Source organism: Typopeltis vanoorti, chromosome 12 (assembly GCF_054136105.1).
Source record: "Typopeltis vanoorti isolate ZY-2024b chromosome 12, IOZ_Tvanoo_1.0, whole genome shotgun sequence".
In the NCBI taxonomy this organism is placed as follows: domain Eukaryota; kingdom Metazoa; phylum Arthropoda; class Arachnida; order Uropygi; family Thelyphonidae; genus Typopeltis; species Typopeltis vanoorti.
Genome location: NC_143560.1, coordinates 101128038 through 101144743, shown reverse-complemented (window position 1 = coordinate 101144743; position 16706 = coordinate 101128038). Strand labels below are relative to the sequence as shown.

The 16706-nt window shown below is 35.3% G+C and overlaps 1 protein-coding gene across 2 annotated transcripts in view; it reads left to right on the top strand.

Annotated features, from left to right (window-relative positions):
• The window catches only part of ave (sterile alpha motif domain-containing protein aveugle), an 84072-nt gene that overhangs the window by 53737 nt on the left and 13629 nt on the right, over nt 1-16706 (top strand). For both annotated transcript variants that reach the window (XM_090401133.1, XM_090401132.1), the window contains exon 5: nt 3193-3269. In XM_090401133.1, the coding sequence (XP_090257259.1) occupies nt 3193-3269 (77 nt within the window). The remainder of the gene's footprint in view (nt 1-3192; nt 3270-16706) is intronic.

The following is a 16706-nucleotide window of genomic DNA, read 5'->3' as shown; positions in this document are numbered from 1 at the left end:
ATGAACCTTATGAGAATAGGTTGAAGATTTGTGGGTTGCAGAAATCAGTCGATAGGCGAAGGAGGGGTGATATGATTGAGACATCAAATTACTGAAAGGTTTCTATAAGATTGATCCAGAAGATATTTTTGAAAATATGACTAGGGGCCATGAATGGAAGCTGGGCAAGAGCGTGATTGAGAAGGGTGTTAGAGCTAGGTTTTTTACTTGGAGAGTAGTGAATGAGTGGAATAAGCTTTCAGAGTCTGTTGTGGGTGCTACGACCGTGAATGAGTTCAAGGCAAGATATGATAGATACTGTGTGAATGTCGAATAGTTGTTCTTGACATGGTGTTAGTGCCTCCCTCGATGAGGCTGTCGACTCCTTGGAGTTGCCCGGAACAATAATAACAAAAAAAAACATTTTACAAAGTTATTTTTAATGGCATACTACACTGCTTCCATGTACACTATGTATACTATGTTCCAAATTTTTATCAAAAAAATTTATGTCGTATGCCCACAGTTTCAAGACCACCTTTCGACATTTCTGCGCATGTCACAAAAAGGAGAATCCATTCTGATAATAGGGTAATTAATCTGTCTTCTGGGATGAGTTGTTTATTATTATACGTCGGAAAATTAACTTCTCTTTTATGATCATGTAGTTTTTAAAGTGGTAACTATTTTGTTTGTATTGTATAACAGTTGGGAAATTTTATCTATAAAGCACGTGATTTCGCATGTTGGCGACCAACTCATACATTCTTCATTTCTTCCCTTCATTGATAACATCCAAGAGTTAATTAAATATCATTCTGAAGAATTGAGTGACCTGCTAAATTTAGATGCACAGCGGGAAAATCCTGAAGAATATGAAGAAAATTTAACCACTAATAGTCAGCCAAAAGAGATTTCACAGAAACAATTTGAAAATATTTTTCGTACAATTGAAGTTTTTAAGCAGCAGTGCTTAGAGGCTGACCCTAATGAAGAGAGAAGCAGTAAAATTTGCAAAAGAGTAGAAGAGGCAATAGGGCCATACCATTGGTTGTATGAAAAAAAGAAACAAAATGCCCACCAAACTATGTTAGCTCAATTCTTTGTTAAGAAGTAGAATAATAAAATATTTATTCTGAATAAGTTTTATTGTCATTCAGCTTCATGGTTTTCCTTTAATTTTATAAAAGAATTAAGGTTCAAAAAAGAAATTTGAGGAACAAATTATACTTTTTCCCATAGGTTATTATATTCGATTAATGCGCCTGTTTTAAAGAACGCATTAGGCGCGCTAATCGAGGGATTGCTGTATATACAAATCCTAAATCTGCCCATGCTTAGAATACTGGTCACTTGTTTGGGGTGGAGCACCTAAAACTTCCCTTAAAATCCTTGACACAAATTCTTGATTCCTCTCTTACATATTCTCACAGACACAGTGTTTCAGCACTGTGTCTACAGGTACTTCAATGGTTGCTGTTTGAGTGAATTGGCAACCATCATTCCTCCACTTTCTGTCTCATCTCATCTTCCAAATGTAATGCTATAGAATTGACAGCAGCCATAGCAATTAGCATTGTTCCAACATGTATACAGTAATTAATTTAGCATTTATTCTGGTTACTTATGACATCTGTGGTTTTGATGACATCTCATATGTGTAATTAATTGTTTCTAGTTTATTTTTTGTGCAACATTTGCTAATACTACTGACGATGTAAGGCTGATGACTTATGAAACTTGTAAGATTATATTTGTTTAGTTTTATTAAATTCATTATTTATCTTAAAATATGGTCTCATTACTGGAATCTGTCTACAAAAAATTATCTTTTTATGTTGATTTCATGTTAATGAATTGCATGAAATTCATGCAATTCATTATTATTCTAATTCTAATTCTTTCTTAAATAAGTGGTACTTCTTTTTATAATTTGTGTATATCAGCATGTGTATGTATGATTCTCACAAGACCTTTACATCTGTTTTTTTTTTTTGTAAGAGGACAAGAAGAAAGAAAGAATTTGTTGAAATCTTTTCTGAACAGCTATCTTGGGGGGAAAAACCAACTGAAACAAATCACATTCTTAAAGACCTCCTAATTCCAAAATAAATATAATTTTAATTTAATAATAAAATTAGACTGGGATATATTGGCTGAAGATTTTAATAACAAATTAAGCCGAATAGTTTTACTAACGTGACTGTTGGCTTCATCTGGGCATACATAAGGTGATAAAAAACAGCTTCAAACAGGTGAAGAAAGAAACATAAATGAGTACTAAACATTATACAAATTCAAAAGATGCGTTACATCAAACTAATAGAGCTTGTATGACGTCAGACATTGTTATGCAAGTGTATTCTGTAATTTGCAGAAAAGTTGAATTCTGGTGTGCTAAGTGATCTTATGAGGGTCTTCCATATGTCAGCAAGGATTATCCCTTGGTTCCTATTGAGGCTGCATTTTGAATGGATTACGAAAGAGGAAGACTTTCGTAACCGAAAGTCTTCCTCTAAATATGGCATAGAACTTTTGTCCCATTCAATGTGGTGATTGGTATTCGAGAAATGAAGGGCTAACCCGGAATTATCTTTTCTGTGATTATTAACGTCTCCGATGTGTTCTTTTTTCTTATTTCCAAACTTCTGGAGGTTTGTCCTACATAATTAAAACCTCACGAACAAGGAATGTTGTAAATGCCAGGATGTTTGAAACTGGATGTTTCAACTCAAAGAATTATCAAGCATTTATTTTATTTACCTTACTTTTATACCAAATATGTATTTAGTTTATTTTTTATATTTTTGAACATCAGCCTCACCTACTCCCTATAGGAAATAAAATCTTGAATGGGAGGGGGATGTAAATCATTGGCAAGAGATTTATATATCTGGCCTAGCCTGTGCCCTGGCAAGAGTTGATAACCTATTGTTAAACTGGAATTTGACTTAAATTAGTTTCAGTTACTGTGTATTTTTATTTTTCCTTTGTCAAAAGACTTAATGAGGATAAACTAGCCATTTGAATTTTCCTGCTACTGTTTTCTTTTCCTTCTTCCCTTCTCTTTCTTTGTACTTCACTTAATACGAAGCTGTCTTAGCTTCATGTTATATTTGTTCTTTTCTTTTTTTCCTCCTTTTCCATTTCTTCTTTTTCTCTTTGACACATGTATATAAAATTCACTTGCTTAGTTATGATTTTGTTTAATAGAGATGAACTGTGTCGAGAAATATTGAAGCTAAAACTGAAGAGTGATATTTTAGAAATGAAAGATTTGGAAAGGAAAGGTATGTCGATATATTTTATTCTCTTCAAAATAAATGTTTTTGTATAATATAAATAATCACTGTGTGGAAAATGAACAGAAATTTTAAAAAATAACAAAATAGTCATAATAGTTCAGAATGTTTAATATTCCATTCTGAAATCTAATTGTTTATTATTTCTGTATTTTTAATATGTGTATTATTATAGTCAAAGCTCATTATGACATGAGTTCACGATGATGGGGAAAAACCACAAAATGTTTCTATATTATAATATAGAAAAAAATTGAATTCTTATAATGTAATCAGAATCAAACAGCAAATACAATAATTGCTTTTATTTCATATTATCATCTGTTCTGCAGTAAATTCTAATTAAACTTACTAGTATATTTATCTAACTGGCAATGTGTGATTAGTTTAAAAGAAAATATTTATGCAAATAGCTGTGGGAATTGTACTTTAAACATATCAGCAGGAGCATTAGAACAAACATATTATTTATGCAGTGTGGATCCCTCAGTTTCCTTGAAAAGGGAAAAATAACAGTGACTGTGTATTGTAAACAACTTGGCTCTTGTCCCATTCAAGTGTTTTTATTATTCTTTTGATTTATGTATACTACTCAGTAAAAGTTATTTTACAACTTTTATTGATTAAATAAGAATAGTAAATCAATCCATTGTTAACTATAACTATCAAATATTAATTCAGCAAACAAATACAAAGAATAAACTATTGAAAACTAGCATACTTCTGTCAGTGATTAAGGAGACTGTTCCAAAGCAGTATGTCATTTTATTATAAGGAGAAATGCATTGGGTTTATTTGGCTGTAATAATATGAAAAAATTATAACAGTCTAGTTTTGCTGCAGGTACTTTTGGCTTCATCTGGGTTAGGATAAAAAAATACAATAAAAGGCTAACATGAGCTAAAACATTGCTAAAATATAGAACATGTAGGAACCATTAAAATATAAGTTGAAAATGGAAACTACATGGAGTGTGGGAGCTGGCATAGGTTGGCTATTGTTCAGTGGCGTGTGCAAGATTGACTGAAAAGTTAGTCTGACATGTGGAAAGATTAAACAAGTAATTTCCAAATATCACACAGGATCATTCCTTGGTTCTTATTGAGTGTGCCTTGTGAACAGATGACCATAGTAGATTATTTTATGTTGCAAGAAGTGAAGTTGTCTTATATGTAAGGTATGGATCTCTTATTCCATTCAATGGAGACAATGATTTGGTTGTGATACATGAGTAGAAAATAGTGTTTTTCTTACCATTTTCTTAGAATACCCATTGCTCACAAGTAGTTCGAGTAGAGACTAATTCTTTTTTTTCAGTTTTCTTCATTTCTTATGATAGAGATTGCCCTTTTTTTGAGCATATATATAATACCTAGTTTTTATGATATATGGTGTAAGGAGGATGAGTGTAGATAACGATCTGTATGAGTGGGCTTGCAGTATACACTAAAAGAGAAAACCTCCTTTGATTTTTTTGGAAATTAAGATATCTCTACTCATTCTCCACAACTAAATCCCAACATTCTCTGCAGAACTTTTGTTTCCATCCTGTATATTGGTAGACTTTTTCTCAAGATCGCCAGTCTCCTCATATTTCATGATATAAAAACAGCTTTCCATTTTGATTATACAAAGTTTATTGTGTTCATCTAAAGACCAACCCTTTCAGCAAACATCCCGAAGTTTATAATGTTTCATGTTCTTGTGGCTTTCTTATATAGGGAACACATCTAGAGTTTGGAAATTAGACAGAAAGAGCTTATTGGAGACATTAATAACAACAGAGAAGACAGCGTGGGCCTTTTCACTTCTCCCACACTCATCATAACATTGAATGGGATAAGACTGTATGTCTTACACAGAAGACAACTTCACTTCTTTCAACATAAAAGAATCTGCTATGGTCATCTGTTCACAAGGCACATTCAATAGGAACCAAGAAATGATCCTGTGTGATATTTGAAAATTGCTTATTAGATCTTTTTGCACATCAGACTTTAAATTTTTCAGCCAACTGTCTGGCATGCATCATTGAACAATAGTCAACATGCGCCAGCTCCCACACCACGTGGTTTCTGTTTTTAACTTATATTGTAACAGTTCCTACATGTTCTGTCTTTTAGTAATGTTTTAGTTCATGTTAGCCTTTTATTGTATTTTTTATCTCAACTATTTCTTCATTCTTTTGAAAACAAGTTACCAGATCTATGCACAGCAGTGCACTGTTGCCTGATCAAAGTTTTATACAGCGGAACAAGAACATCCTTATTTCTACATGTCTGTATCCTCCACATTATTGCCATAATCCACTGTGCTGTCCTTACAATTTTAGAAATGTGTTCTTGAAACTTCAGGTTATCTCCCCACCAACTGCATACTCTGCATTCCATCTCTGCTTCCTGAATTTTAAAACCTTACACTTTGCAACATTGAAATGATAATCCCAGTAGTTTTCCCATTCAATCAGTCTGTTCAAATCCTCTTGCAAAACTGCTCTACTCCTCATAGTTCTTCCCAACTTTGCATAATTTGCAAACAACTGGATATTACCATTTAAACTTTCCATAGTGTAATTAGCATACAAATTAAACATCAACAGCGCTAAAACAGATCCTTGGGGCATACATGCCACTAGCTGCTTTCATTTTCTGGGATATTGTTTCCATATACACAAAACTTGCTAATAATAATACCTATCAAACAAATCTCCAATCCAGCACACCAATCTGTTATCTAATCCTATCCAATCCAATTTATTTACCAGTTTGTCACGTGACAATTTACCAAAAGCTTTTGCAAAATCTAAATATAGCACTGTGTATTCATCTCTCTTGTCCTGTGCATTTGTCACCTTGTTATAATGAATATGCTAATAGCTAAAAGAAGATCTTCCTTTAACTAGCCTATGCAGTCCATCAAAGAGAGTGTTGCTGTTTTCAACCCAGTCATCCATTTTACACATAGCTTATTTAACTTCCTGACCTTTGGATTATATTTAGGCATTGCTTCTGCCAATAGTTCCTGAATAGTTCCCAAGCATCTTTGATCTTCTTCCCATCTAATCTCATTCCATGATATAGATGCAAGCTATCTCCTCAGTTTGCCATAAGTACCAGCCTTATAGTTCCACATATATCCCTTTCTCAGAGTAGTCCTCATATGGCCGACCACCATTACCCAAGTGATCACTTCATGGTCACTTTTATCAACTTGAGGAAGATTTGCCACCTCATCATAATCAAATTCCTGACATGTACCCTTAAGAGGTGTATAGGATATGATAGTACTACATGAAAAATTTACATCATTACTAACTTCCTATCTACAATTTTCCTCCAAATCAGTCTATTACTTGTCAAGACTCCAACATTATCAGATCTTATATTTCTATCGTCTAAGGCACTTTGTACCATATCAATCCACCTATATCTTGGTCTTCCTCTGGGTCGTTTTCCTGCCAACCTGGCAGAGAAGACTTGTTTTGCTAATCTTTCCTCTCCCATTCTGTTTAAGTGACCACACCACCTGAGATTAGCTCTGCTAATGCATTCCTGGATGCTGACAATGTCAAGTTCTTTCATAATATCCTCGTTTTTAATATGATATTGCCATTGATGCCATCTGTTCATGCCTTTAATCGTTCTCAGGACTCTCATCTGCGGTCTCTAGTCTTTGATCAAGTGTTTTACTTCTGACTCAGCTCTCAGATCCTTAAGTTAAAACTGGTTTGAACACTGTCCTGTATACAGCTAATTTAGTGTTCCGACTAATTTCTCTCTTATTCCATATGAATTTATTCAATTGACTGCCTACCATACCAGCTTTGTTGATTCATACCAGATTTATTTCCATAAATAATTTACCATTTTCACTAAAAATTGTGCCTAAGTAGCTGAAATGTTTTACTTGTTCCACAGGTTCCCCGTTCACAACACAGTTGACCTTTTCAACAATTCTACCTATTTTCATTGTCTTTGTCTTTTTTATACTGAATTTCATATCCATTACAACAGTTATTCAATTTAGTCAGGCAATCTTGCAAATCTTACACCATATAACTGTAGTGTATTGAATAGCTTCTCTCTTGGCACCTTGTCATATGCCTGTTCCAGATCGACAAAACTTAAATGCAGATCTTTGTTATATTCCCATGCTTTCTCAACTATTTGTCATAAAGTGAAGATCTGATCCTGACAGCCTCTATTTGCCTGAATCCAGCTTGTTCTTCACCAAGCTTTTCTTCCACAATTCTTCTCAACCGTTTCTCATGCACACTTAGGAACACTCAGTAGGGAAATACCTCTGTAATTCTCACATTCAGTTTTATTTCTCTTTTTATATATGGGTACTATTAGAGCTCTACTCCAATCATCGGGAATTCGTCCCTCTGTCCAGGCTTTCTGAACTATGCAGTGCAGCCACTGTAAGACTTTTATACCTCCATACTTCAGCATTTCTGGTCAAATATCATCTACTCCTGCTGCCTTTCCACATTTCAAGCCTTTAATGGCTTTTTCTACTTCAGGTATGGATATGTATTCCTGACTGTATGCCTGTTGAATGTTTTTTACCACTGTGCTATTACTGCTTGTTTCATTTAGTAATTTTTTGAAGTAATTACTCCATACTTCAATTATATCTTTTTCTCCTGTTTTCATGTCACCTTTATCATCTCTAACTAATTTTACAGCACTCTTTCCTCCTTTCTAAGCTTCTTCAACAACCTCCAGAATATCATGCCACCATCTTGATATTTTTTTTTCTATGTTCTTGCCACAGTCCTCCCATTACTTTTGTTTAGCTAGTTTTACACAGTGTTTCATTTTCTTACATTTGTCTCTGTATTCTCTAAGAGCAAAAGCTGACTTATTTGCCAGGAATTTTTGATATGCTTTCTTCTTTTCCTTCACTGCTTCTTTTACTTCCTATGTCCACCATGCAGTTCTGATTTTTCTATCCTTGCAGACAACCTCACCACATGCCTCTCTGGCAGAATCAATCAGGGTTTTCTTCAAGGCTTGCCACTGAATCTCCAAGGTTTGGTTCCTTCTCAAACTCTTTCATTTTTCCTTCAGTAATCTTTGTGTATTTTAATCTACAGTTCACATCTGAGCGCTGCTCAACTTTTATTCGCTTTAAAACTTTCTTGCATGTTATTCTTTTCAATATGAAATTCAATTTTATCCTGCTCAAGACTAAATAGTGATCACTTCCAATTTCAAATCCTCTGGACACTCTAGTGTCCTGCACCAGAGAGAAAACATCACTATCAACAATAACATAGTCAATGAGACTTTTCGTATTCCTTGCCTCTTCTCTCCATGTGAATTTGTGCACATTTTTATGTTGGAACATGGTGTTAGTAATAACCAGTCCATGTCCTGAGCAGAAATCCAAAAGGTATTTGCCATTATTATTAGCTTTGCTCTTTTCTCCAAATTTTCCCTAAATATTTTTGTATGCCTCATAATCATTTCCTACTCTGCTATTTAGATCCCCAACAAGGAGCAACTTTTCCTTTTTCATTGTGTCAGTTGTTTTTTCTAAAGCATCAAAAAATTTCTCCACTTCTACCTCAGTAGAACCTTCTGTGGGACCATAAAAGGTTCTACTAAGACCACAAATAAGACCACAAGTAAGTCTCATTGTCCAATTCCCCATTCTGATATTTGCCCACATCACTCTACTTGAGACTGCCTGCCATTCAAGAAGATTAGCCTCGTATTTTGTGTTGAATACTATGACTACTCCTTCTTTTCCTTGATTGTCATTTTTCCTGAATGTAACATTTTGTATTTATTGTTCAGAAAGATCTCGCCACTTTTTGTCTTTTTTGTTTCAGTCTCCCCTATTATGTCGATCTGGTACTTATCTAATTCTTCAGCTAGCTCCATTTCTTTGCCATTTAGGCTTCTTATGTTGATAGTACTGATCTTTAACTCTGGTGATGTTGAGTTGGGGTGTGCTTTCAGATTTGCTCCAGTAGCTGACTTTTCGCTGTTTGCCCTGGTTCCCTGGCAAAAATAACGGGGGGCCCTTGTTTAACCAATCGATGTCCCCATCCGGCATGAAATTTTGTCATGTTGTACCATCATTTTCTATATTGGTTTAAGCCAATGAGAATACAATTTGGTCGGCTAAATTCCAAATTGCCAGCCTATCCTCATTCTTTCAGTATCTAGGTAGATACCCAACAGGGTTCACCACGCGAAGGTGAGGATTGGACATTAGGTCAGAAGCCCTGGTCGGTTCTCCACATTCCTTTAAAGGCTATGTGGAGGTCTCCTCTCAGTTATACAGCTTTGACCCTTAAGCACCCCACCTCACTTATAATATCTTCTGATGAGATCATCAAGCCCAAGATTCTTGTGTGCAGTCTGTTACATACTTCATAAGGTAGATGTCTCTCAAAACTCAGAAATTCATTCTCTTTGTTTCCAGATGCCATCTCTTCATTCTGATCTGTATTACCATAATTAAAGTCAGCCATAGTGATACCCTTGTCTTATTTGCCAGGGCTAATTTGCTTATATATTTCCTTCTCACTGTCCTCTTCATTACCAGATCTATTGCAACAACCAACTAAATATTTCATCCTGTCCACCTCTACCTCACACTGTACTGCATCAAACCACTGCCACTATTTGTCTCTTGCCAATTCCCATCTCCACCTTAGATGGGAAATGACATAACTCCTCTGCTATCATAAACAGTACTCCTCCTCCTTTTCTTTCCAGTGTGTATTCATGAAAATTATCATATCTTTCCATCTCTTTTCCTTTCAGGATGTGTTCTTCATCCAACCATGTCTCACTTATTCTGATAATTTTTAGGTGGATGAGCCTCAAATGCAAAAATTTTGTTCCCATTATTTCCAATACTTCTGGCATTCATATACAAACATAATAGCTCACCTCTAGTTCTGTAACAAGTCACATGGAACACTTCTCAGTTGTGACTTCTCCATACCTTCCCCCTGACCATTCCTCTCTATTACCAGCAATCCTACAACATTTACGAGACTTACACACTCTCTGCATATCTCAAGGCCATCTCAAGCTTTTCTTGTCACTTATACATTCACTTCTAAATCCAGCATGCACACCTCTCACATAGTATCTCACTGTCCAACCTGATATCTTTCCCTCCCTCAGTTTGCTTTTTGTCTTGTCCCTGCCCTCTCATTCTTTTCATTCAGACTACTCACTTCTCCATTCACAAGTCCTACTTTAATTCTCTACTCCTTCACCTTACCTGTTATGTCCTCATATCTTCTATTCACTGCAGTCATTACTCTCTCTTCTAGCAACAATCTCTTCAACCGACTCACACCAAAACCATTTAAATGCATCTTTCTCACACAGCTCTATCACTCATGATTTTTGCTTGCGACCTCAACTTATTGCTGTCATACCTGGGCAAAACACTGATTACCTTTCCTTCCACATTGTTATCTTTTACTCTCCTCAACAATCTCCAGATATCCATCTTCACGTTCTCCTTGTTCCCAACCAAATCATTCATTCATACTACCACTATCAATTCTTTGGCTTGCCTACTCCTCACATCCAATGCTTCTATCACTGGGCTCATTCTTCCTCCAAAAAAAACAAACCTTGTGCACCTTTTTTTACTCAACACACCTCGAATAATTGAATTCCCATACAGAGTTACTCTTGAATCATTAATACATCTTTCAAATGACTATATTTCATTTTATTCTTCCTCACACTTCCATTCAAATGTCTAATTCTCCTCATTTCACTCCTCATAGAGTTGATCTCTTGCCTCATCTTCATCAACTCCACTTTCTTCTCTTCAGTTACTTTTTCACTTCCATTAATGCTTGTTTCTCTTTCTTCTCTTCAGTTACTTTTTCACTTCCATTAATGCTTGTTATCATGCCAGTTGCACTCTCATGATCTCCCGCTCTGCCTTTTGCCTGCTTCCACTCACATTCAAAGGCATCTCATAGTCTTATAAGACTTTGATCTTCTCTACATCTCCATAGCATCTCCCCAAACACACACATATTGAATTCATGACACTTTACCATTTTTGAAAAATCTACACTGCTTACGTTATCTTTTATACTGATTTCTCTTCCCACCATTTTATTCACTCTTAAAGCCACATGCAAAGAAATGCACAGAAATTAATGTACAATCTGAACTGAACCAAATGCCACTGCCAATCACAGCTATCATGCAACAAAATTTAATATGAACAACTATTATAAAATTTTAACTTGCTTTCTGCAGCTCCCTGAATGATTATGCTCGATGTTTGTTGAAATTCCTATCTACTGTAGTTATTAGTGAATAGTTTGCAGTAGTGAATTTTTGAGTTTTCTTCAGAACATATTATGCCGCTATATAACTGAGAGGAGACCTCCACATAGACTTTAAAGGAATGCGGAGAACCGACCATGCTTCTGACCTAATGTCCAATCCTCACCTTCTCATGGTGCACCCTGTTGGGTATCTACTTGGATACTGAACGAACGAGGATGGGCTGACAATTTGGGATTTAGCCGACCAAATTGTATTCTTATTGGTTAAACCAAAATAAAAAATGATAGTACAACATGACAAAATTTCATGCCGGCTGGGGCGTCGCCTGGTTAAACAAGGCCCCCGTTGTTTTCACCAGGGAACCAGTGTGAACAGCAAAAAGTCAGCTACTGGAACAAATCTGAAAACACACCCCAACTCAACATCACCAGAGTTAAAGATCAGTACTATCAACATAAGAAGCCTGAATGGCAAAGAAATGGAGCTAGCAGAGGAATTAGATAAGTACCAGATCGACATAATAGGGGTGACTGAAACAAAAAAGACAAAAACTGGTGAGATCTTTCTGAACAATAAATACAAAATGTTATATTCAGACAATGACAATCAAGGAAAGAAGGAGTAGCCATAGTATTCAACACAAAATACGAGGCTAATCTTTTTGAATGGCAGGCAGTCTCAAGTAGAGTGATGTGGGCAAATATGAAAATGGGGAACTGGACAATGAGACTTATTTGTGCCTATGCTCCCACAGAAGGTTCTACTAAGGTAGAAGTGGAGGAATTTTTTGAGGCTTTAGAAAAAGCAACTGACACAATGAAAAATGAAAAGTTGGTCCTTGTTGGGGATCTAAATAGCAGAGTAGGAAATGATTGTGAGACATACAAAAATATTTCGGGAAAATTTGAAGAAAAGAGCAAAGCTAATAATAATGGCAAATATCTGTTGGATTTCTGCTCAGAACATAGACTGGTTATTACTAACACCATGTTCCAACATAAAAATGTGCACAAATTCACATGGAGAGAAGAGGCTAGAAATAAGAAAAGTCTCATTGACTATGTTTTTGTTATAAGCGATGTTTTCTCTCTGGTGCAGGACACCAGAGTGTACAGAGGATTTGAAATTGGAAGTGATCACTATTTAGTCTTGAGCAGGATAAAATTGAATTTCATATTGAAAAGAATAATAAAAAGCGAATAAAAGTTGAGCAGCTCTCAGATGTGAACTGTAGACGAAAATACACAAAGATTATTGAAGAAAAAATGAAAGAATTTGAGAACAGTAATCAAACCTTGGAGATTCAGTGGCAAGCCTTGAAGAAAGCCCTGATTGATTCAGCTAGAGAGGCATGTGGTGAAGTTGTCTGCAAGGATAGAAAAATTAGAACTCCATGGTGGACACAGGAAGTTAAACAGGCAGTGAAGGAAAAGAAGAAAGCATATCAAAAATTCCTGGCAAATAAGTCAGCTTGTGCTCTTAGAGAATACAGAGACAAATGCAAGAATGCTAAACACTGTGTAAAACTAGCTAAACAAAAGTCATGGGAGGACTTTAGCAAGACCATAGAAAATAAATATCAAGAAGGTGGTAAGATATTCTGAAGGTTGTTGAAGAAGCTTAGAAATGGAGGAAAGAGTGCTGTAAAAGGAGTTAGAGATGATAAAGGTGACATGAAAACACGCGATAAAGATATCCTTGAAGTATGGAGTAATTACTTAGAAAAATTGCTAAATGAAACAAGCAGTGATAGCACAGTGGTAAAAAACACTCAACAGGCATACAGTTAGGAATACATATCCATACTTGAAATGTGGAAAGGCAGCAGGAGTAGATGATATTTGGCCAGAAATGCTGAAGTATGGTGGTATAAAAGTCTTACAGTGGCTGCACTGCATAGTTCAGAAAGCCTGGACAGAGGGACGAATTCCCGATGATTGGAATAGAGCTCTAATAGTGCCCATATATAAAAAAGGGAAATAAAACTGAATGTGAGAATTGCAGAGGTATTTCCCTACTAAGTGTTCCTGGCAAGATCTATGCAAGTATACTTGAGAAATGGTTGAGAAGAATTGTGGAAGAAAAGCTTGGTGAAGAACAAGCTGGATTCAGGCCAAATAGAGGCTGTCAGGATCAGATCTTCACTTTACGACAAATAGTCGAGAAAGCATGGGAATATAACAGATTTGTATTTAAGTTTTGTCGATCTGGAACAGGCATATGACAAGGTGCCAAGAGAGGAGCTATTCAATATGCTATAGTTATATGGTGTCAATGGGGCATTATATCAAGCAATACTTAGTCTGTATTTGAGTTGTAAGTCAGCAGTTAGAATTGAAGGATGTACAGGAAGATGGTTTAATGTTAAATCTGGTGTGAGACAAGGATGTCCCCTCTGTTATTCATTATCTATGTGGATCACATTATGAAGCAAAGTGGTATTAAACATGATATCAGAATTGGAGATGTTAATGTCAGCTCTTTGCTTTATGCAGATGATGTTATACTTCTGAATAAATCCGCTATAAGTTTGCAATTTTCCCTGACTAAATTGAATAACTGTTGTAATAGATATGGTATGAAAGTCAGCATTAAAAAGACAAAGACAATGAAAATAGGTAGAATCATTGAAAATGTCAACTGTGTTGTGAACGGGGAACCTGTGGAACAAGTAAAACATTTCATCTACTTAGGCACGATTTTTAGTGAAGATGGTAAATTAAATATGGAAATAGACAACAGAATCAACAAAGCTGGTATGGTAGGAAATCAATTGAATAAATTCATATGGAATAAGAGAGAAATTAGTCTGAACACTAAATTAGCTGTATACAAGACAGTGTTCAAACCAGTTTTAACTTATGGATCTGAGAGCTGGGTCAGAAGTAAAACACTTGACCAAAGACTAGAGACTGCAGATATGACAGTCCTCAGAAAGATTAGAGGCGTGAACAGATGGCATCAATGGCAATATCAGATTAAAAACGAGGATATTAGGAAAGAACTTGACATTGTTGGCATCCAGGAATGCATTAGCAGAGCTGATCTCAGGTGGTATGGTCACTTAAACAGAATGGGCAAGGAAAGATTAGCAAAACAAGTGTTCTCTGCCAGGTTGGTAGGAAAACGACCCAGAGGAAGACCAAGATATAGGTGGATTGATACGGTACAATGTGTCTTAGACGATAGCAATATAAGATCTGATAATGTTGGAGTCTTGACAAGTAATAGACTGATTTGGAGGAAAATTGTAGATAGGAAGTTAGTAATGACGTAAATTTTTCATGTGGTACTATCATATCCTGTACACCCCTTGAGGGTACATGTCAGGAATTTGATGATGATGATGATGATGTATAAAGAAAGTAAAAGCTGTGTTATTGCACAATAAACCACATCAGATTGTAACAATAAAGGGTTATTGGTGTGTCTGGGTTGCTTTTTAACAGATTTATGAAGTGAATAATAGTTTAACATATGTTAAAAAAATATTTATTGCTTCCAATATTTTATCCTTATTACCAAGGATATTGTTAGGGAGAGAACAAAAGGGACTTTTGCTACTTTGTCACATATATGTGAGCAAGAAGACATACTATTTAGAGTTCAAAAGGAACAATGAGCAGTTATGTTAATCAATAAAGATTATATATATATTGGAGAAAAAAAGAAAGAAAAGAAAAGCTTAAACATTTCATTTGTAATTACTTCCCAAAACTTGGATATGGGGTCAGTGTGTGATTCAGACCGTGTATAAAGTTTCACATTTCCAGTAAGAGACAATGTCATTTCAATATTTGAATAAAGTATCCAAGTTTAATTTTAATAAACATTGTGGTTGGTATTAGTAGTATGGTGAAGTGAGCCAGATTTATCAGATTCCAAGTATTTGATGTGAAACTTAGTGTTCCTGGATTCTGATCTCAGTAGAACAGTCTGTCGGTCTAAAATAACATAGTTGACAAGAAAAAGGTGCTCAGTGTACACTAGTCAAAGATAGGGAAAGTAACTTATTCTTGATGGAAGGTAGGTAGATAAATAGATAATTTCCAAAATGGCTTGCAGGTAGTTTGTAGATTAAACCTTAAAGTGACATTTGAAGGAACAGCAAAAGATGTTTACAAATTTAATCTATGCACTTCCTTCAAACCATTTCAGGGACTGGTCTTTTTTTCTACCTTTCACCTAGATGAATTATTTCCCCTATCCTTACCCAGTATTACGTATGTTATTTTTGAGAAACAGGCTATTGTGCCAAGATTCAAGTCTAGGAACACAAATGTTACATAAAATATTTGGAATCTGATAAATCTACTTCCCTTGCATGCAGTTGATACTAGCATTCAAGGAAGGTAGATTTACCAGTTTGATCATAGCAGAGTTTGCTAGGATGAAACTTGGATACTCCACTCAGGTAGATTGAAAGTTTGCTGTAGACAGACTTTCTGGAACAACACTTTACAACACTGACTGGATCTTAATCACTCTATTTCTATGCCTGTATCAAAGTTCTGGGAAGTAATTGCAATTATATATATATATATATATATCATCAACATCATCAAATTCCTGATCATCATCAACAACAACAGAGTGGGTGTACAGGATAATTATGATATTACTACATGAAAAAGTTACACCATTACTAACTTTCAATCAATAACTTTCCCCAAAATTAATCTGCTATCTGTCAAGACTTTAATATTATCACTTTAATATTTCTGTCTTTTAAGGTACTTTTTACTGTATCAATCCATCTACATCTTGGTCTTTTTCCTAATATCCTCATTTTTAATATGATACTGCCATTGATGCCATTTATTCAGTTCCCTAATGTTTCTCAGGACTCTCATATCTGTGGTCTCCAGTCTTTGATCAAGAGTTTTACTTCTAACCCAGCTCTCAGATCCAAAAGTTAAAATTGGTTTGAACGCTACCTTGTATATAGAGCTAGTTTAGTGTTTTGACTAATTTCTCTCTTATTTCATATAAATTTATTCATTTAACTTCCCACCATACCAGCTTTGCTAATTCTGCTGTCTATATTCAAATTTAATTTGCCATCTTCACTAAAATGTGCACCTAAATAGCTGAAATATTTTACTTGTTTTATAGGTTCACCATTCAGAAT